Source organism: Anoplophora glabripennis, unplaced genomic scaffold (genome assembly GCF_000390285.2).
Source record: "Anoplophora glabripennis isolate ALB-LARVAE unplaced genomic scaffold, Agla_2.0 scaffold564, whole genome shotgun sequence".
NCBI classification, from domain to species: Eukaryota; Metazoa; Arthropoda; class Insecta; order Coleoptera; family Cerambycidae; genus Anoplophora; species Anoplophora glabripennis.
The window spans coordinates 161,780-184,595 of record NW_019416651.1 but is presented as its reverse complement, the minus strand read 5'-3'; the positions used below and the strand labels follow the sequence as shown (position 1 = coordinate 184,595).

General features: G+C 32.4%; 1 protein-coding gene across 1 annotated transcript in view; it reads left to right on the top strand.

The window, feature by feature from the left end:
* Window positions 1-22,816, top strand: part of LOC108910231 — a 78,075-nt gene that overhangs the window by 28,740 nt on the left and 26,519 nt on the right. Inside the window, exons 3-4 of the mRNA XM_018714785.2 lie at window positions 8,863-9,142; window positions 21,945-22,332. Coding sequence (XP_018570301.1) covers window positions 8,863-9,142; window positions 21,945-22,332 — 668 coding nt within the window. The remainder of the gene's footprint in view (window positions 1-8,862; window positions 9,143-21,944; window positions 22,333-22,816) is intronic.

Here is a 22,816-nt window from a genome sequence, read left to right as displayed (position 1 = left end):
TATTTTAACGTTTTACAAAAAAATGTCTTGGTAAATCAGTTTTTGGGGTACGGATTTGGATTCACCATCAAATAATTCACAAAATCTATGTATCCATGTCTCTGGTACAGAACTGTGTGTATGTGGGTAGGTATGTGTAATTAATTTAATTAAGAAATTTAAAAACGCATTTCAAGCAACATTTAGAATTTCCAGAAATTCATAGTAAATTGACGCTTCTTTGAAAAATTTATCTGTCAGTTAATTCATTGTAAACTATATAGTTTAATTCATGAACTACGTAGAGTACGTACTAAACAATGATTCGCGCATTGTCAGCGATATTAAGTACTCGTATATGATGTCATAATCCGTTAATGCCAGGACAGATTCTACATACATATCCTCAAAGATTAATTAGAAATTCTTGTAGTGGTTCCTATTTATCGAATTGGAAAACGGTATTAGATTAGAACGTGGGTATAAGACGAACTATGTCAAATATTATAATGCTCTTTGCCTTGTGCGGATACGGATTCCGATAATATATTAAATTTACAGTAGCTTCTCAGTTTAACTGAATATGCAAGCACTATAGTTATCAGTTGCTAATTGTTTCATAAAGTGTTAAACATATTTCTTTTCATTTAATTCTGTCTTCGCTTTTTGTATATCTACAAAAAAATATGAGCTAGTAAATTTAAATAATAAGATTCGGCTTTTGTCAAGTATTATATATTATACATTACAAACATCCAGTGGGGACATAATGGTTTGAAAAACAGTTAAATTAACGCTGTTTGATTCACGTAATGTTAAAAGTTGAAAATACAAGGCTTTACTTTAAATATTTATTATATAAAGAGTAAAAGTAACGTTGTGACAAATCTTTAGGGTTGATTTTTTATTAAAACGAACAAAAGTAATTACATATTGCCAATTATGCTTATTTGTATCAACGCTCCACTGCCAATAATGTTCCTCACTTTGCCATTTTTCACAGCAAATGGTGTATTCTTCAGAACAAATTTAAGAAGCCAAAAGTTTCATTTGGAAATGAACATACCCAAGCCTACAGAAAATTTTCTGCCGCATCAAATAACTGTTTTTTGGTAGCTGCAATTCCTTAGAACTTTTCTAACTTCCATGCTGGTGTAGTATCTGTAGTATAAAAATATGTAAAGTTGTAATTGATCAAAAACCGCCAGGAACCGATTTAGGAAAATCATTGCTCGTTTTTTCATTTTGATAAATGAAATCGGTTCTGAAATTTTATCTAACAAATTAGACCTTTCTAGTACCTCCTATATTCTTCTGTTTCGCTCAGTTATAATCCAAACTTGTGTATATATCAAGCAGATGGAGGCTCCGTCTTTGCGTGGTTACTGCTACTCCTCATCCAAGCCATTCAAAATGGCCACACCGGTATGAAGTGGCCTGCCATTTCGCAGGTACTATTAGCACGACCTCTATCGCTAACTGGGCGAACAGACTATTTCAGATTGACGATATTACGGGAAACAACTACTTTGCGATAAGTTTGGGTTATAACTGAAAATCTAGAAGTTACTGAAAAATATAGCTTTTCGGAATATACGAGAGACCCCCAAAAAGTATCATTCTCATCCTACGCAGGAAAAATTTTCAAATTAAACATTTTACTTTTTGTTTTCTAAATTCATCATAAGTACGTTAATATTTTTTCTCAAACTCTTGTCGCGGAAACTTGAATAGAAGATGTGTTTTAACGTAATCTAGAACTAATTGGCGTCGTCAGAGACTAATGGCGTCTACATTAATTTAATGAAAATGTGCACACCACTAAATTAATTTTTTGTGTATCTTTATAATCCTTCCTTCTCTGGGGACAAAATATATTAAGATATTTCCGTTCAAAAATAGTTCAGAAAATGTGATTTTATCTAATATGTAATTAATTTATTAAATTAATATTGCAGCCAAAATAATTATTTTAATAGACATGTCTCAGTATGCAGTTTCTACAAAACGCTGTTAAAATATTGGTGTCTATAATTATAAACATAAACAGAACATAACTGTTTAATAAAATATATTATATTCCATATACTATATATTCTTAGGTAATGTGCCATTATATTTCACAAATTTTATGTTAGTCTTAAAATTCTAAAAGTAATATCTGAAGGTATGAATAAACGTACTTTATAGAGCACTCGTTAACTTTATTTGATACAGGATTTTTATTAAAATACCATTAAGCAAAATATAAAACTAACGTATTTATAAAACTAATACGATGGATCGCGCTAGTTTCATAAAAAATTTATTTGCAGAAAATATTTGCAGAATGTAACAGCTTCAAGGGCTGATTCCATTCTTCAAAACAAACAAAAATAAAAGAGCAACAACTCCTAATAGCTTTGAATGAAGAGATTGAATGTGAAAAACCATTACTCATTAATTAGTTATTCAAGAATGATTGTTGATATGAAATTCAAACTTAATTTGGTACAATGCAGTTATTTTAAAGTATCCTATGTATATGTAAAATTTGCAAAGAAACCAATCGACGTCACAATTAGAAGGGGGTCTTAGGGGTTTCTGCTGTCAGAAAGAAAGTTATTCGACGTCATAGAGAATTGTCTTGTACAGACTATAATAGTGATTATTTATCCAAAATTTAATAATACCCCGTTATCCTTTAGCATACATAATATCATCTAGTATTAATTGTTATGAATATATTCATTACTAAATTTACATATTAAAAAATTGAAACGTAACAGCTCTTGCTAGATTTTCTTTCTATAATATCGTTTTATTAATTTCATTTCTTCCGAATTAGTGTTGACTAGAAAGGAATACGGACACCTTTGGTTATTGTTTTCGAACATTCCACTTTTAAATGGTAGAATTCGAAATTTCACCAGACTACATAATCACAGAACATAGCTAATATCGAATGAACTATAAACTTTATAGTGTTTTCAGATTTACGTATTTTTTAACATTTAGGTGTATTTAGGGTAACTAACTGTAGTAGTGTGCTGCGACAGGTTGTGTAAACATAATTCATATTTATATCTATTTATAAACCGATATCCCTAAACTTGGGGGTCATTATTTGTGGGGAGAGAGGGGCAATAGAATGTTGAGCGGTCGACGTATTTGTGTCGATTTGTAATTTATATGGACACTGCTTTTCCTTTAACTGTTGAGGGTTACTTTCAATGTGCAGCAAAATAACTCTCTCTCAACGGTAAAATAAAAAGTTGAAAACAAATTTAGTTAAAAAGAAGTGTTGTCGGGGTGAGCGTTCGCTGGGAGTTTTGGTATGGAGTCGCTCGTATGTATATGTATCTGGTCCTGGCGCCAATCTGCCGTGGACCTTTCCTGGAACCCTGGCGCGTGCCACGTCTGTTCTTTGTCCTTGAATCTATTAGGTCGGTCCGGCGCCGGCGTCAGGCTGGCACTCTTGACGTAATACTTAAAATGGATCACTTGCGGACATCTGTACTCATTGTGTCATTAAGTAATTTCAACTATTTTATTTTTAATGAATTATCGTGTATTCTAGTGATTATGATTTTTTTTTACAGGAATAGTGAAATGTGAACAGTGTATTTTTATACTATAAAAGTGGTGCTCATGCGGCAATATATTTGGCAATTGAACATGTAAACGTAACTCAATGAGAACTCGAACGTTAAAATTACTGTTATCAATACCTTAAACCTTGCTCCAGACGATAAAATTTTTAGTACTGATGTTTTGATGCCAAATGTCTACTCAGAGGATTTGCAGTTTGCAACTATTCTCCTGGCGATGTCCAGGACAATAGTCCCTGGCCATCGCCGAAGACCTAACTTCCACAATTACATATGACACTTTCTACTTTCCATTCTAAGTATCCATAATCAGAACAATTGCTCCTGACGTTTCATATTCACAATCTGGTGAAAGTTCCTGGCCACCATGAAAGCCAGTTCATATACCTACGGTCCATCCCAAATGGCATATAATGTTTTATTTTACCGGTTTTTATATTATTCATAAGCTTCGGGACTTAACACTAGTTCTATACTAGAAGAAAGTTTCCAAGAATTTATTTTCGCTTTTGAGGTTATTATTTATGTGTTTTGTAAGATAAATGGTAACAAAAGGACACACAAGCCGTATAGTGCAAAAGACAGTCTTCTAATCGCTTTGATTCAGCACAGTGGCGAAAAAATCTAAGTGAGTAAAGTGAATAAAGTGAGAAATTTAATAGTATAATCTATCTCTAGAAAGATGTCAGACATGTCGAAGGTGTAACAAGAACGTATTCAGCTATCTAAGACAGTATATAATTGTTAGCTCAGACACTAACTGGATACGGGTCCACCTTCAAGGGTAGCCCGATATCGTCGCTTCGAGTACGGTAGACACAATGTCACGAGACACGAGTAGATGTCATGGACACTTAACGATTTTGGAAGTTAGTTCCTTTTTTAACAAACGCAAAGCACATGTACATAAAAACTAAAATAGGAGTTTAATAAACAGTAATATTGGATGGAAAAGAATTAATAGAAAGGATGTGCTGCGAGGAAGTGTCCAATTCCTGTTAAATATGTCAGGAACGCGTAATGATAGCTTTATAAAATTTTATAGGATAAAATTCAGTTTTATAAAACTATGGTAATAATACTGCATTTCAATTGTCACAATAATAATTGAACATTTTATGTTTTTTGCTACTGGAACTACAGTTATTCAAAAGTAATTTAATTAAAAGAACATACAGAGAAAGAAAATATTAACGGTTGATATTCAAAAATAGTAACAAATAAGACGGTGGTTGCATTGGAGAGTATAAGTGTATTTGTTATTATTTTTGTACATTAATCTCGTTCAAATTTAATTTTCTTATGTGTTAAAGAATTAGTCAAAATTATTTTGAAACACTGCGTTTTTGTTGTAAAACTAATATAAAGATCAATCACTATTATGCAATTTACTCCAAAGTCTAATAAAGTTCTACCAGTTTCGAGATTTCTTTTTTTCGTTAAGGTGTCACTTTATGAAAGTATGCATAAATATTTTTAAAAAGCCACAGATATAGGAGTTTCGCTACAAAAAAGTAATCATAATTTTGTAAATGTACTAAATGCAATTGTAAAAAATGTAGGATATAAAATTTTATGAAACGTCCGTATAAAATTTATGCACTTCCTCGCGCAATGCTCTATATAAATTCATTGTAAGGTTTATTTAAGAAACTTTAGGGTTAGTCACTAGACGAAATAGATAAAAATATCATCGATGACGTTATCCTTATTATAAATAAAGACCAATTAAACGTGAAAGTCAATATACAGTGTGTCCCTTTAAGTTTTATTTTCAATTTTACAAAAAGGTATTCTTTATAAAAAGTTCCCCTTTTTTAAAAAATGGTATTAGACTTCTCTTAAGATAGTATAACAGGGTAGCCAAAATTTAAAAAATATATCAAAGATAAGGGAGAAGTACAGTTAATTTTTATTTTAGAGAAAAATGTAATGGGAAAATGTCACTTACTAGGAATTAAAAATTAAGTCAAGTTTAGATTCGTAACGTCCTTCTATTTTTTTTTGTCCATTTAGGTTTTATACCAATAGGTAACTTTTTAATTATCGATTTGACGAAAAAAAAGTTATTCTTTATAAAAAGTTCTGGTATTTAGATATACAAAGCAGAACTTTTTATAGAGAATATTTTTTTTTCGTAAAATTGATAATAAAAAAGTTACTCATTTGTAGAGAACTTTAAGAGACACACTGTATACCAGGACTTTTTCTACACATAATTATCCAACATCTCATGGAATTTATGTGTTATTTTACATTATAAAAAATTTAATAGATTTATGACGGTAATGACTGGGAAGGTATCTTGAATTATTTTTCACGGAATTATTTGAATACGTTGAACTGCCGGAAAAGCTTTAACTGCCTCCTTTCTTTCATTCTATAGCTCGCAGTCTCATTATATCCAAAAAAGAGCCCTTTCAGAACTTCAGTTGTATACAAAAGTTACATAACCATAATTGGATTATACAGAAAACGCGAGGTAGGGGTAGTGCGAAATTCTGTTGAAAGTCGAAAGCAATCACTTCGATATTGTTATTAGACTTGGCCAACTTTACTTTGTTATTTAAATCCTTGTAAAGTGTTTCCGCTTTTGAAGTAGGAAGTTTTTTATTAACGAACACCCGTACCTCATATCATATACTTATTCTGTTGTTTTAATTTTTCCCGATAATATACAAAACAGATTTTCAACTTCCATCAAAATGTGCTAAATCCTTGTTCATAGGATTATTTCATATTTAGTGAATCTCTTTAGCATTGTTCAGAGACAGTAAAATTATTTATAATTGCCAATTCATAACATAACTTTCTCCACCTGGTATCCCTATATTATATGACTTCATATTCTTCAAATAACTGCTTTATCGTCATATACATTTATCAGCATTTCAGGTTGCATATTTAAAATTAGAAGTTGTAGTTCCCGCATGCTAATAAAGGAAATCAAATGTATAGCAAATATTCTTTCTTAAATTCTTTCGTAATTAGATTCGCAAAATAATTAAAACTGTGGACATGACATAATATTCAAAATGTTTCTGCACAATTTGAATAACAAACAATGACTTTTCTTAGTTCAACATTTACCGAGGTCATGGATATGTAAAATAGTCAAAGTTTTTAATATGCTATTTTTTCTAATGGTGATGAAGCATCACATTTTAAATTCACAATCCACGTCACTGTACAATAACATGTACATGTCTACCTCTGATCTGAAGCTTCGCATCGATCAATTTATTCGATACATATCTAGCGGCACCACCCTAATGGCTGCCCTGTCGGCGAACAATTCAGCCTTTTTTGCTGAGCGACGTTCGCCGTGCATTTCATTGTCGTTTGTGCATGTGTGAGTAAGTTTGACAAAGCAAAGGCTTGGTTGAGTGTATGGCAACTGTTTTTCGTTCGTTCGTGTTTCCGATGTCTAATTATAAATATAAAAAATATCAATGTGTCGGAACCGCATATGTAAAGAAAATTCTGTTTAACCTGTTTTATAAATTTCTCTGAAAGTATTTGATACTTTTTGAAACACGTATACAGGGTGTATCACAAAGCTCTATTCAGTTAAAATAGTGTCAACTTTCTCGCACTTTTGGTTATACCGCAAGTCATCATCAACTCTGTTATTTCAAATGGAATACTCTGTACATTTTTGCATTTTTTAATTTTACGGTAAATTCTAGACTAATTTCATATAAGGTACTATAGCCCAAAATGTGACACTTTTCATGTTATCAATTTTCTAAAAAAATTGAGGGATACAAGTGATTTTGGAAAACCAAATAACTCCGACATTTTGCTTTATTTATTAATAAAATTTGGCATGTATAATTTAAAAGCAATGAAATTCAACCGGTTTATGTCAAATTTTCAAAAATTCATGTTAAGATTGTTTAAGAACGTGTGGCCAATATTGTGACGTTAAAGTTGTATTTACTCAAATATTTCAAGTGGTACACCCTGTATATTATTACATAAATATATGCACAATTAAATTTACTTCAAAATGATAAATAATTTCCTATACCTAAAGTTAACAGTTCTTGTGTAAATTGGAAATTATTGATTTCTTCACAGAAAAATCTACGGTGGATTTGTTGCATTAAATTAAAGTATTGAATAATAAACGGTACCTGATTAATGAACTGTAATTTTTATTATCGTTATACGTTCATTAAAAACAATAATTCAGTATATTAAATTAAAAAGAGCGATGCTTTAAATAAACCCACCCATATTTTTCTGTGTTGAAATCAATAATTTCCAATTTACGCAAGAACCGTGGGTATAGGGAGCAATAGCATAATTTTAAAGTAAATTTATTTCTGTTTCCGTTAATGTAATAATATATAAGGTGTACCATTAGAAATTTTTGAATAAATTCAACTTCAACGTCACAATATTGGCCACACGTTTTTAAACACTCCGTATGAATTTTAGCAAGTTTGACATAAACTGGTTGAATTCCATTGCTTTTGAATTATCCATGCCAAATTTCATTAATAAATATAAGCAAAATGTCGGAGTTATTCTATTTTCAAAAATCATTTGCATCCTTCAATTTGTTCGAAAATTGATAAAAACTGTCACATTAATTAAAAAATGCATAAATATACAGAGTGTTCCATTTGAAATAACAGAGTTGATGATGACTTCCGGTATAACCGGAAGTGCGGGGAAGTTGACACTATTTTCATTTGATAGATCTTTTTGATAAACCCCTGTATACAAATTTTCAGATGTCAATTCTGGCTACTTTTTGAGACAATCCTACTGGGACGTTTTCGTGATACACCCTGTATATTCTGAAAGTTCAACTCAAAAGCAATATACTTACATTTTTCAAATTAAAATAGACTTCTCCAATCTCCAATTCAATTGAAGCATCATGTAGGACAAGTTACTAACGTGAAATTTAAATAACAATTTTCTGTATAAAAACTGGCTACTTTAAAAAACAACTCTAGTTTTCTGAGGTACATACAGTGCTTTCGAAAAGTAACGAATAAATTCATTATTTTTTAAATTGAGAAGTTTTCGAAAAAATCCCCTGGCACGTCGATTTTGTTTTTAAAAAAGGCACTTTTTGTCATGCGACCCATATTTGTGACGTCATCGTTGTTCGAGATATGACGTCATCGACAATTTTTTTAAATAGCAATTTAAAAAATAATGAATTTATTCGTTACTTTTCGAAAGCACTGTATAGAAAAGACGTAGTAATAAAATCGTTATAATCAATTTAGCTGTTCAGGCTGTTTTAATAGAGGGCTTTTCATATTCGCAGGTCTGTTCCACCGAGCAATATTGATGGGCGGCACGGCTTTGGCGGACTGGGCATTAGCAGGACACGAGAGTGGAGTGACATATCAAGTATCTCGGGCACTGAACTGTCAAGTTCAGGACGATTTTGCGGGATGTCTGAGAAGGAAGCGGCTTGATGAAATCATGGCTGCAGGTGTTCGAACTATACCGTACGAGACGCGTTTTGGACCGATAGTGGATACCCTGATAGTGCCCAATAATCCAAAGAAGTTGATGACGCAGTATACGGATATATTTAAAAGGTAGTTAACGAATTAATTACGCAATTATTTTGCCAAAAATTATTTCCATGAAATTTCCTTTAATACTCAGTGAATTCTTTTTTTGAGTATTACGCCATGCTGCGAATAAAAAATAAATAAATAAATACTGTGCTACAATGTATATCCCGAAAAATCAAATCCTTCTTCTATATTTTTTCAACCAACAGAAATGATGGAAATAAAACAAATAATACACGAATTAAAACCACATAAATCACCAGGAGTTGATCAAATAAGATCAGAGACCATTAAATTAATCTCTGAATACATAAGTACTCCCTTAACACATATTATAAATATGTCCTTAGCAGCAGGTATATTTCCAGATAAGTTAAAGCATGCTTTAATAAAACCATTATATAAAAGAGGTAATAAAGATGAAGTACAAAATTATAGACCAATATCTCTATTAAGTAATATAGCCAAAATATTTTAAAAAGTAATAAAAAAGAGAATAATACATTTTTTAGATTCAAACAAAATACTTTCAAAACAACAATTTGGTTTTAGAGAGGGTCTATCAACTGAAGATGCATTAGCACGGTTAACTAAAATTCTGTATAAATCTTTATATAAAAGTTGTCCATCCCTATGCATCTTTATTGACTTAGCAAAGGCATTTGATACAGTTAATCACAACAAATTATTAATAATATTAGAAAAAATAGGTTTCAGAGGAATTGCTTTAAAATTGATGTCGAGTTATTTATTAAATCGTAAACAACAAATTATAATTAATAATATAAAAAGTACTTCAAGAACAGTAGAATTTGGTGTGCGTCAAGGTACAGTATTAGGCCCGGTCCTATTCAATATATATATTAATGATTTATATGAAGTTCCCACAGAGGGTGAGATAATTAGTTTTGCGGATGATACCACTATATTTTATGCAGGTAATGATTGGAAAGATTTAAAAGAAAAGGCTGAAAAAGATTTTAAAAATATTGCATTATGGATGAACAGCAGGTTATTAACTATTAACTACTCAAAAACATTTTTTATGCCTTTTATATGCTACAGTGACAAATTGCCAAGTTACCACAAACTTGAAATCAATATAGGTGAAAAAATAGTAAATATAAATATAACAAATAAAATAAAATATCTAGGTATATTTATTGATTCACATTTAAAATGGAATCATCATATTGACTACGTTGTTAAAAAATTGCGATGTCTTTTAAGCAAATTTAAATTTTTCCGAGATATATTAGATGTTAAACAAATGAAACTTTTATATTTTGCTTTAGTACAACCCCATCTTATATATGGCATGTTAGCATGGGGAGGGGTAATGAACAACTATGTAAAAAAATTGGAAATAACACAGAAATGGTTAATAAAGATTGCATTTAAAAAAGATTATACTTACCCAACTGCTTCACTCTACGAAGAGACTCAAATATTTGATCATCGACAACTGTACTTTCTAAGTATTTCCACATATCTTTATAAATATCCAGACGATATAATTTTTTTTGATCACGATATATCTACTAGATCTAGGACTGATCTGTTACCTAGAGTACCTAAAATTAACAAAACTATTGGTCAAAGAAGTTTTACCTTTTTAATTCCATTTATTTATAAACACATTCCATTAAATATTAAAACTATAAATTCTATGTCTCTATATAAACAAAAGATAAAAGTGTTGCTTACAAATACACCTAGAATAATAATACATGAAATTATTGATAGAAAAAACTACGTTTAGATATAATATACAACTTACCTGTCAATAACATGTATGTGTGTGTGTTTTTGCTGAACTTGCTCAAAATGTTAATTTAACGCATGTTTACCTATATTGTTTCTTTTTTATTTATACATATTTTTTGTGCTCTCAGTGTCAGTTGTTTGTATTATATATGAATTTATCTATGTACAGTATTATTATCTATTATTATTGATTGTTAATTGAATATGTTTAAAATTTCTCCCCCACGCACAAGGCAACTTTTGTGGGGTCATCCGTTTATTTACCAAAAATTTTGTATGAATATATTGTAAATAGGTTTTTGTATGCTTACATGTATGGTAAATAAATATTATTATTATTATTATTATTAAGAATCGCAGTAGGCTACTGTTTGTAATAGATTTATGTTTGCCTTTAAAAGGTCACATTCAGAAGTAGAAGTTGACAACGAAATCATCATATCATTGCATTAATTTAGGATAATAAATGGCACGTCTTTCGAACGTTTAGTATACAAGGTATCCGGAAAGATCATGTCAAAAATGAGTAGGTGTACAAAGGAGCTCTAAATAATTGTAATACTTCATAATTTTTTTTTCCTATCGGGCTTCGTTGTGGAGTTATTCGCCTTCAAAGAAAGAAGTTTGAAAAACAAATTCAATTATAACTTCTAAGTCGTTAAGTCGTTACCACGACAAGAATGAAATTTGGGCAATTAAAGTTCATGGTAATGTTCTTTCCAAGTTTAAACTGATATTCAATAAGTCCAAATTATACAGGAGCAGACAAAATGATTCATTTAAATTTATATATCTTTGACAGTGTTGCCAAATTTTATATTTTTCTGTCACAGTTCGATTCCGCTTTCACAATGTTAAAAAAAGGTATACCATACTTCAGTCGATATCTTGTACCGTTTTTGAGAATATCGAATTTTATTAACAACATACATTTATTGTGGATATCAAAAATGTGATACTAACATTTTTATAAAAATCTTGGTTTCTATAGAATTAAAAGAAAAAAGAGAACTGAAAGTAAGATGTTCAATATGTGCACCTTGAACTTCAATTAATTTTTTTGCTCAAACACCTCTGCTGTACTCAAAATAACATGTGGTGATCATTTCTAATGATGTCGGCGTATGTAATTATGCGATTTAATAATTCTTCCCTACTATTTATAGGAGTTTGATAAACAAGACTTTTAAGATGGCCCCGAAGACAAAAATCGAGAGAATTAAGATCAGGACACCGAGGCAGCCACGGAAAAATACTACCTCTATCCATCGATCGGGAAATGTGGTATTTAAATAAGCCCTTGCTGCCCTGCTAAAATGGGGTGGTGCACCATCGGGCATAAGCCACATGTTATTTCAAATATTAAAAGGGACGTCTTCCAATAACGGATTAAGGTGTTCTTGCGGTAAATGTAGGTATTTATCCCCATTTAAAGCGTTATCAATGATATATGGTCCCACTAAGTGGTTTCCAATTAGGTATAACCTTCCATGTATTAATGATAAATTTTTGTTTTGTTTGAATAATAGAATGGGGGTTTTCGTCAGTTCAAATATGCAAATTCTATTCTATTTGGAAAACGGTTGGCGTAAATCCAAACAGCTTCAGAAGCGTTACATTGTGCAAGTTCGTACATTAGATGAATATCAGCAAATTCTCCATAACTAAAATCCTTCATGATATTGAATTAACAAATGGTGTCAAAATGATTTATGACAAATATCTAACTGCTAATTATACATATTTGTAGACAGTCATCTGAATTTTCAAGATTTTTGCTAAAATGTTAATATCGCATTTTTGATACAATATATGTATGTTGTTAATAAAATTCGATTTTCTCAAAAACGGTACAAGATATCGGTTGATATATGGTATATCTTTTTTTTTATCAAATTGAAAGAGGAATCGAAATATGAAAGAAAAATGTCAAAGATGTCTAAATTTAAATGGATAATTTCGTCTGCTCCTGTATAATCCAGGCATATTGAATATTAGTTTAAACTTGGAAATGAACATGCTTACTTTAATTGCCCAAATTTCATTGTTGTCATGGTAACGACTTACAAGTTATAATTGGAATTTGTTTTCTTTGAAAGTGAATAACTAACTCCACAACGAAGCCTGATAGGAAAAATTTTTAGTATGAAGTATTACAACTATTTTGAGCTCCCCTGTATACCCCTTCATTTTTGACATGACTTTTCCGGACACCTTGTATAAATCTATTTAAAAAACTACAGGGTGTGCATTTCGTCAGTCCTTTAGAAATACTGGTAGTGAAATTTATACAGAAAGATTTGCACCCGGATAGGTAATTTTAATAACAAAATAACAAACAATACATCATTTGATAACCCACAATACATATTTTTAGAAAAAATTACAACGTTCCATAATACATAAAGTTAGCGTTTCTAAACCATGCAATAAAAACATTTCAACCATCAGCCTGGACAAGTTGAATTAGAATGACAAAAAACATTTCAATTGATAACCCAGAGCATATACTTTTAGAAAATCGGCTGAAAACATTTTTTTTAAATAAATTCATGTGTATTAAAAAAATTGCATGGTATTATGTGTGTTTATTGAAAATACACACGCACGCGCACCCGCGCACATACACACAAACAAACTGATAAATAAAATTATATAAGGCAAAATGATGTGCAAAATCCGACTTGACAACCTCTTCGTAGCACATCGGGTTACTCTAATGTCAGCGGTAATTGTCGTTATTCTTTATTTGTGAGAGCATTTAACAAATTTCTATCAAATATATGCTAATCATTGTTAAACAAGCTACATTATATGTCAAAAAATTATATTTGAGTGTGAATCAATTTTTCACTGCTTTTGACCCTTTTGTGGGCACTACCGCCTCCAGATGGGCATTTGGAGCTTCGGGTCCATGAAGACTTTTGAGTAGTAATAAACATGGGACAACATATCAATTTTTCAGGAAATTTCACCGAAAGTCCAATTTCCATAAGGTGTGTGCGGTTCCGAAACAATGCTATAAAAAAATTGCTAGTGTCACCATCGATCTCGGACAAGCTGATTTAAGGGCCTAGAATAACAGAAAACACTTCCTTTGATATTCCAGAAGATATAATTTTCGAAAAAGTTGTAAGGGTGGACCATCCATAAACTTGACGTAACATCCATCGGATACACCAAAGGAAGCAGTGAAACAAGATAATAATAAATATGTCAGTAGGTAAAACAATAAGAAAAATAATAAACAGAAAAAAAAGTATTGAGCCTTGCGTGCTTTATCAGTTACGACATTTGATAATAGGAGGGCATTACTAGTGTGTAGGTACTTTCGAAAAATATATGTTCAGGGTATTCAAATAAAGATGTTTATGTCATCCTAGACCCTTATATTTACTTGTCCGAGATCGATAGTGACACTACAAATTTTTTTATTGCAGTTTATGGCTAATTTTATGGATTGTTTTTCGAAAAATTGTATTCTGGGTTATCACAAATGATGTGTCTTCTATAATTCTAAATCTCTAAAATTACTTATCCAGACGCATATGATTCCGTAGAAAATTTTATATTTATAAATAATTTTTATGATTAACTTCACTCAAGTATACGCACTGCCAAATACATTCTTTTAAATAAATCCAAAACGACTGATCTGAGCCAAATAAACCAGTGTATGTATTAAAATTATTAATTGGAATAATCGTGAACAAGATATCAGTGACATTTCTTCTAAAATAATCTTTCTGAAAGTCAATCTAAAATGGCACGAAAAATGTACTCTTTCGGTCTCGATTGTCTGTCTGGTTTCCGAAAAAAAATTGCAATTTTTATGCACCCGAAAATCAAAAATATCGTCGATCACTTTCAAGTATTAAAACATTATTGGTAAAATTTGTATTTTTCCAAATAGAGTACGAATTGTTTCTTCATTAGCTCCCAAATTTCAGTAAGCTATAAATGGAACAGTCAATGTTAGATTCTTAAAATTTGGCAGCTATTGTACGTTGGTAGAGCTGCATTTTTAGTATAAATTCAATTTTTATCTGCCGCCAGTGGCGTAGATAGGCATGAGTCGGTCGACGTTTTCATCATAAAATGTGGAACACCAATGGATTTTTTAAAATTTTTATTATTTTCGGACTTACAACAAAAATATGCCTAAAATACCTAATACTAACCTATTCTCAGAAAAATGGCTGGCAAGTACAAAAAACAATCATAGAAATAATCAATTTCGACGCAAAATCAAAGCAGATGTTGAAAATAGTCACCTTTGATGAAACACATTATTTCAATTGTTTCATCAGTGATTGTCTTACTCGTTCAAAAATTTCTGGAGAATTTTGTATGATATCACACCTTTGAATTATTCGATTTCGTAACTCGTTTTCATCTAGTACATGTGTCTTACACACAAGAAATTTGAGGTAACTCCGTACATAAAAGTTGCAAGAATTCATATCGAGACTACGAGCTGGCTAAGCTTGGGGATCTGTGCGTCCAATTCAGCGATTAGGAAAGGTGTCGTCGAGGTACTGACGAGCAACACGGCTGAAATGAGCTAGGGCACCGTCGTACATAAACCAGAAATTAGTTCTTACGTGCACATCTTCTAATAAAGCGTTTAGTTCTTCCGCTAGAAACTGCATCACCAGTTAATCGAGCTGGTAAAAAATATGATCCAATAAGATAGTCATGAATAATCCCTATTATTCAGCGAAAATAATTGCTGAACACGACCATCTCTTATTGCATGCGGATTTTCATCCACCCAAGAAGCCATGTTCATTATTAATAATTGCTTCTTGCGAAAAAGTTATCTCATCAGTAAATAAAATTTTCGTCAAAAAATTGTTATTATGTGCCACAACTTTCAAAACGTTTCAGTCTTTGGACTTACATGAATTTGTAATTCCTGGTACTAGCCGAAGGATATTCTTCTATTTCTCGAGGTATAGTTTCTTCTAACTCTGGGGTTGTTACTGTTGAAGGTAACTGTATTGGAGTATGTGGGGGACCGCCTAGCCGGGTGTCTTGGCCGGCGGATTTCGATCTGCCGAGTCAAGCATCACGGACGTGGGCTGGAATTTGGATGGGTGACCTAAGGCAGGATCGGGGACGTGGCTGTGGCAGCCTACCAAGAGACCTGGGTCACCCAACATTTGCCGCACGCGTGTGGTCCCCGATAAATGGTAATGAGAGCAGAACAAGAAATCTCTATAACTCAAGACCATGCTATCATACATAAACTGTACGAGACTTTGCCACAAGCCATCCGTGTAGTAAATAAGATGATTTGAAGAAAAGAAAAGTACTCGAGTAATGAAGGAGGGTGTACAAGGGGCCTAATAAGGCCTAAGTGCCGTGGTGGAAGACAATTCCACCACCCCTCCGACATACATATACATACATTGCAGTATGTGTTGACTGGGGTAAATTGTTCTAAATCGCAATAAAAATTTTGTAAATGGACAAATTTAGCAAAAATTTTAAGTTAAAATAATTACAGGATATCACCAAATACTGAGCTGACTAATTATATACCTTTTTACAATAAATAAAGTAACATACATAAAAAAATGGGGATCAGCGACTCGAAAAACTATGCTAAATATCATTGAAATGTCTGAAAATGTCACATACTTATTTCTAAAAAATAAAAAAACAGAAAAAAATATTTATGTACTCCCTTATATTCTATAGGAAGCAAAATTTTACTACGGTAGCTTATTTTCATCCTAATATGTTATTTTTTAAGTATGGCCTATTCGTTTCCGGAAGCCCTGTATTTTGAAATTTTCGTTTATTTTAGTTGAATTTGCAAAATGTAAATATAAAATAAAATTGATTTTCAAAAAGATGCCCCGAGTCGATAACACCGATAAATTTCGTTTGGAATATTGAAGTCTATATTGTGGGAAAGTTTTTAGATTCTCAGAATGTGTCCCAAGTTTCAGTAAAAATTCCGGCATTCTAAAAGAGTAAGTATTGCACGGAGCCACGAACAGACACGGTTCAGCTGTTCGTAAAACTAGTTCTGTGAAAACTACCATTTACCAACGTCAGTATTTTAGTTGGTTTTGAGCAGTAGCTGGTTGATAGGGGTTTAATGATATAGTATTTTACTCTTCCGGCCTGACGAATAAAGCTTTCCGGGACACTTTTATTTCACAGAACGTATTGTGGAAAATTTTAATCCGGACATTTATCAAAATCAAATGAACTTTGTTGAGTTTTCACTTCGTTTTTGTACGTAATGTGGCTTCGTCTGCGGTTCTGCAGCTACTTGCTTCTTCCCAATAGGTCCGAACAAAAACGAGCAGAGATAATTGGACATGTTTCCTTACAGGGAAATCTTTTTAAATATTTTTAATAATTTTTGGGACGTTTCCCTTTCTATTTTAATTTCCTGAATATTTTCTGAATATCTAAATAATAATTAAATAAATAATCAGATACCAATTAAATATATTTATAATTCTATCAATTACACATACACCCAAAAAAATGTTCAAACCCAAGAGAACCACATATCATTTCTGAAGGAATTCGATGCGCTGAATACGATCCCGTAGTCAAAATTGATGACTTCCCGATGAATTTCGGAGAAAAGTGAGATATTTGGGTGAAAATTGGCCCAAATACAGATTATTTCCTAAATTTTATCCAAATATATAATTTTCGTAGGTCCTATTTTGAGGCGTTGGATACGATGCCATTAGTAAAATCAACCATGATCTCAATATTTCTCAGAAAATTCACTAAATGGGTGAAAATGGTACAAATATGTGTCAGAACTGATTTGAAATATCAATATTTTAATTCAACGTTACGCATTGTTTCCATGGTATGCTGTAAAACCATTCAGTACAATTCTTTATTTATTACTTTCAGCAAATATTGTCCTTCTTGAAGCTGCCACCCATAAGCTGTAAAGTTTATGTATTAATAATTATAAACTAAATACTGAAGACATTAAACAATTTTTAAAATATAAAATTTTAAACATTTATTTTAGTAATTCATACTATATTTAGCTTTAGATTTGAAGAATTTGCATAATACAAATTATATTACCTACCAAATCGATACCTTACACTTCGTTATTTGACATTATAGATAAATAGACAATTTGATATATACCTACGGGTTTTAAGTGACGCTGATTAAAGCTATGCAATCAGATTTTTGCCTGACCTACCACAATGTATATACACTATTCGCTTGTACGAAACTGTACATAAAAAAGCGAAAAAAAATAATAACTTAATAAATAAGCGGCGTTTCATCACAGATATTTTATTTTAACAAATTCAGTTACTGCTTTCATTATTGTCAATAATTTGTGCTATTTTAAGTGTAATTCTTCTTCTTCTTGTTCTTCCTGTAGTTAGGTTCTATTCACGTCCCAGATCACCGTGGCCTTATCAGACCTATTCTGTGTCCCACTATTCAAACCTATTTAGCAAGTAGCTATGTTCCTTTATCAAAGTCCAAAACCTTCCTTGCTGATACTTCTCTCAGCTCTATGGGTTCCAAAAAGGAGTTTTCCAGGACTGTCATTCTGCTAAGTGCAAATCACGTTCCATAAGTTCCTTCACATGGCTTTGCCCTTGTCCCGAAGCCCAGTATTTCCTATACTTTGACTTCGAACCAACGAACTCTGTTTCAGACCCCTTTATAGCAAGTTCATCCACATTCTCGTCTCCGTCAATGGCTATATATCCTGGCATCCAATACAGTCTAACTGTATTAGTAGTAACCATTCAGTCAGCATTTGTAAACATTCTCCCATAAGTTTTGAACTTACATTGTCCTCCTATGTCTAAAGTCACAATTGCTGTTTGACTGCTAAAGAATATTTGTATGAGTTTATGTTTATAACCTCTACGTACATTCTCTGCTAAACACGCCATTATCGCGAAAATTTATTGGCATACAGTAGGAAACCTCCTCAGAATGTAGCTTGCATTCCATCTGGGTCTGAGTCTATATACACCTAGCTATTTTGGAAAGCCTTCCGTGAACAGTATCAGGTTCCGTCTTTCCAGAGTATCAAACTTTTCCTCTCACTTACCTCTGTTCCTCTGTTCGAGGTCTCGAATGGCTTATGGAAGTGAAACCTTGGAACCATCTTGTCGGATACCATCCCCAGAGATCGTTCCGACGTAAATGTTTCCATAATCCTGGAATAGGGAGCATCTCTCCAGTCGTTATTAGTCGGTATGCTTCTCTTTTCTCCACTATATGAAGCGGTGGTAGATTTAGCATTACTTTTAGCGCAGCTGTTGAGGTCGATGACATGGCCTCCGTTGCACCCAAACAGGCCAATCTCTGGCCAGTTAAAATTAATTAGTAAATATTAACTAGTCTTTTAGCTAAGAAAAGAATGGCATTTACGTGATGTTGCAACAACTGTTGCAATATTTATCCACCCACTCGTGAACCAATTTGACCACGTCTAATCCAGTTTTGACGTCCTAAGATATTCTTCTCGCTGATCTTGCAATTGTATATCACTTCAGCACAATACACATCACATTTTAATTGGCCCCTTAAAAAAGTCAGTAGACAACGACATATCCAGAAGTCCATGCAATTCATTTCAACGAAATTCGGGAAACTGAAAACCACCATTAGATTTATTAATGCGAATTAAGTGGTTGACGACAGTCCCTACTCAAACATTCAAAGACAAAGATACTGGAAGTGATCCCATTGGTGAATGGAATGTAGATTTTCAAGTTCGCAGGCATCAGTATATTAACACTGTTTATCACATTTCGTGTAGACACTTTTTCATCTGTAACCAATACAGCAGATATCAAATAGACGTTATGAGCATTTTGTTAACAGCCACTCCCAAAAGCTAAACAGTAACAGAAAATCCGCAGGAACTAAAGCTTGAATATACAGTACATAGTAATAGAAATACATTCGAATTTCGTTAATATCTGCCACACTATTCATTGGGACACTCAGTTTGTTTACAGGAATTTTCTCCACTTTCGTCGGTTGCATTTTGTCACACTTCACTTCATCATAAAACAAATCCATTAATTCTGCATTACTGTACACATGGGCCATTTCTAACGCGTGTATGACTGATGTAAACAATAAATCACGGCAATAAGAATACTTATATGGAATAAATAAACTCTATTAAGTCAAATCAGTTGAAGCTTGCCTGGAGGGATGAACATAAAAAACTTACATACCTTTTAATAAACACACTACAGTCTCCCATCTACGAGTTGTTTTGAATATATTTATATTTTATAATATTTTTTTGGATATAGATTTTCTGGATAATTGTGAATCATTCTGTATAAAATAAATTTCTTTCCAATTGTGCATTTCAAAGCAAGGTCTGTTGGTTCTTCGTCAGTCATAATTAGAGACCGGAAATGTTAGGGTTGATGCAATGTGACACAAGGTTGCCTGTAGACCGGCTTCTTTTAAGTTTATTCAAACAAAAATTGACATAACCGTTGGCTTCTTATAATTGCACTCTTTAGATTATAACAATGTATATGTAAGTATTTGCATAATATTATAAAACAAAATACAAAAAAATTTGGGAATAGATGTGTCATAAAAAATTGAGTCAACGTCGTAAAAAGAATTTTGTAATATACTTACAGTTTCCGAGAAAAAAATTATTGAAGTTGTAGTATTCACAACCCTTACATCGCTGGGCATCATTCGCATTGTGCGCTGTCTCTCCACGTGGTCCCAGGCGATTCCGAATATTGAAATCCGATTTTAGTAATACCGTTTTTACGATACTGTTTACATTCGTGTAAAAAATGGTTTACGTGTATAGCAACTCGGAGTTGATGGACATCGTTTTAATTTATGGTGAAGCAAGACAACATTTATATTAGTTCGTAGAAACTGGGCAAGACGGACTCAAATGAGCTTACACGTCGGTGGACAAAATTTTAAATAGTTGTTGCAACATAAGGCATGTCAAATTATTTTATTAATTAACACCACAAATTAATTTCATTAATTAATAATAGTAGCGGGAAAGGCAGTTGAATTTGCTGATATAAAATAGGTAAAATTTTATTTATTTAATTCCTTATTACACTGCCGCCGTGCCGGTCGCTGACTGAATGCTTTGTCTTGCACAAAGTCAGGTTTTACAGTGTAGAGAAGTGTATTTTTAAGTCGTTTTCGAGCTGCCCTTTTCGATTTTACAAAAATGTATTTGTAAGTCCCCTGTTCATTCAAAATTTTTTTTGGATAAGCTGTGAATCACCCTGTATAGGTATAGTACGTAATCATAAGTACCAGCAGAAGTTAACAAAATAATAATTTCTTATTTATAAGGAAAGCGAATGTTTTATTTAATTATTTATTTATTTATTTTATTTTTTAAAACAGTCGAAGTTTTTAATACATGTTGTTTCTTACTAAAGGTGATGAACTACTTCACATTTTAGTAATCCCGTTATCCGTGTTATTGTACAATAATATCCCTGCCTCTGATCTGAAGCTTCACATCGATCAATTTATTCGATACGTATCTAGCGGCACCCTAAAGCCTGCCCTGTCGGCCTGGCGCGTCAGTGAACAATCTATGTTTTTGCTGAGGGTCGCTGGTCATGCATCTCATTATGCATGCCGCTTACTAGCATATAGATAATATAGATTACCACTGTTTATTTGTTTGATTGTCGCCACAAAGTTTACGATGTCTAGTCATAATGTATTATGTGAATAAAATTCATTATAGAAGATAATATTTTTTTGTAGGTACTTCCAAAAATAGTTAACAAGTATGAACCTTATAAAAAACATTGTTTATCCTTGTTTGATTTACTTAAAAAATCAGTCAGTCAGTCAGTAACCGAGGTAACTTTAAAATAGATGTATTGTTGAATAATAGAAATACCGATGTATTTCGTGCACTGCAGAATCGTATCTAATAAATTATTTCCACAGTCCGTTTGATTTGCTAGATACCGAACATGCGTTCACTTTCGATAAAAGCAAATAAATTCCCAATAATCCCTTGTAATCTTTTTGTTCTTATTCCACATAGATTCGAGCTGATGTATGGGGTAACAGAACTGGAGAGCATTCATCTCCTTGGCCCGGTTGCTCTTACCCACGGTATGCTGGAGAAGGAACGTGACGAAGAGCTAAGGAAATATGTCGGCTCTCGATGCGAAATGAAGCCGGAGCTTTGTTTGATGCACACCCTGGAGGAGTACACTGGAAGCGAGTGCTCATCGAACGATCAGGAAGACAGGGACAGCCCGTGTCACGTGATGAACAAGGCATTTCGGACCAGAAATGCCTTACTTGATATCCTATCGGATGCTCGAACCGTTGCACCGATTGTGCAAATGGCGAAATACCACGCCGCACTCAACTTGCAATCTTACTTTTATGTGTTCACACACAAGACGCATTCCAGGGACTACATTGTAAGTTCTATTATACATTTTACTAATTAGTTACATTTGAATTTGTTTGGCTGAATGCACATTTTAAGCGAAAACATTGTATTACTTCCATTGCCGATTTCGCTCAAGGAATTTCTGTTCCCCTTAATTGCATTTACAAGCAATAAGGTGCCGATAATTTTCTGATTTCTACTGCGTTTCGAGTTTATGGGTCTGCCCCAATAACTATTCGTGTGTTTTATTGTGGGTATTTCCTCAATTTTGTGGGTGTTAAAGTGGAAGTTAATTTTTTAAACGAACATCAGGAATTTTATTGTTATAAAAGCTTCCTTAATACTCCAGTCAAATTAGAGTTTGAATGGGAAAAAATTATTAGCTAAACTCATATTTTACCAATTTGTTAACTGTAAAATAAAGGTTGTTTACTTAGATTTGATAAATTTGTAAATTAATAATTAATTTAAATAGTGAGCTGTTTGCTATGTAACCAAGAGACATGTTTCTA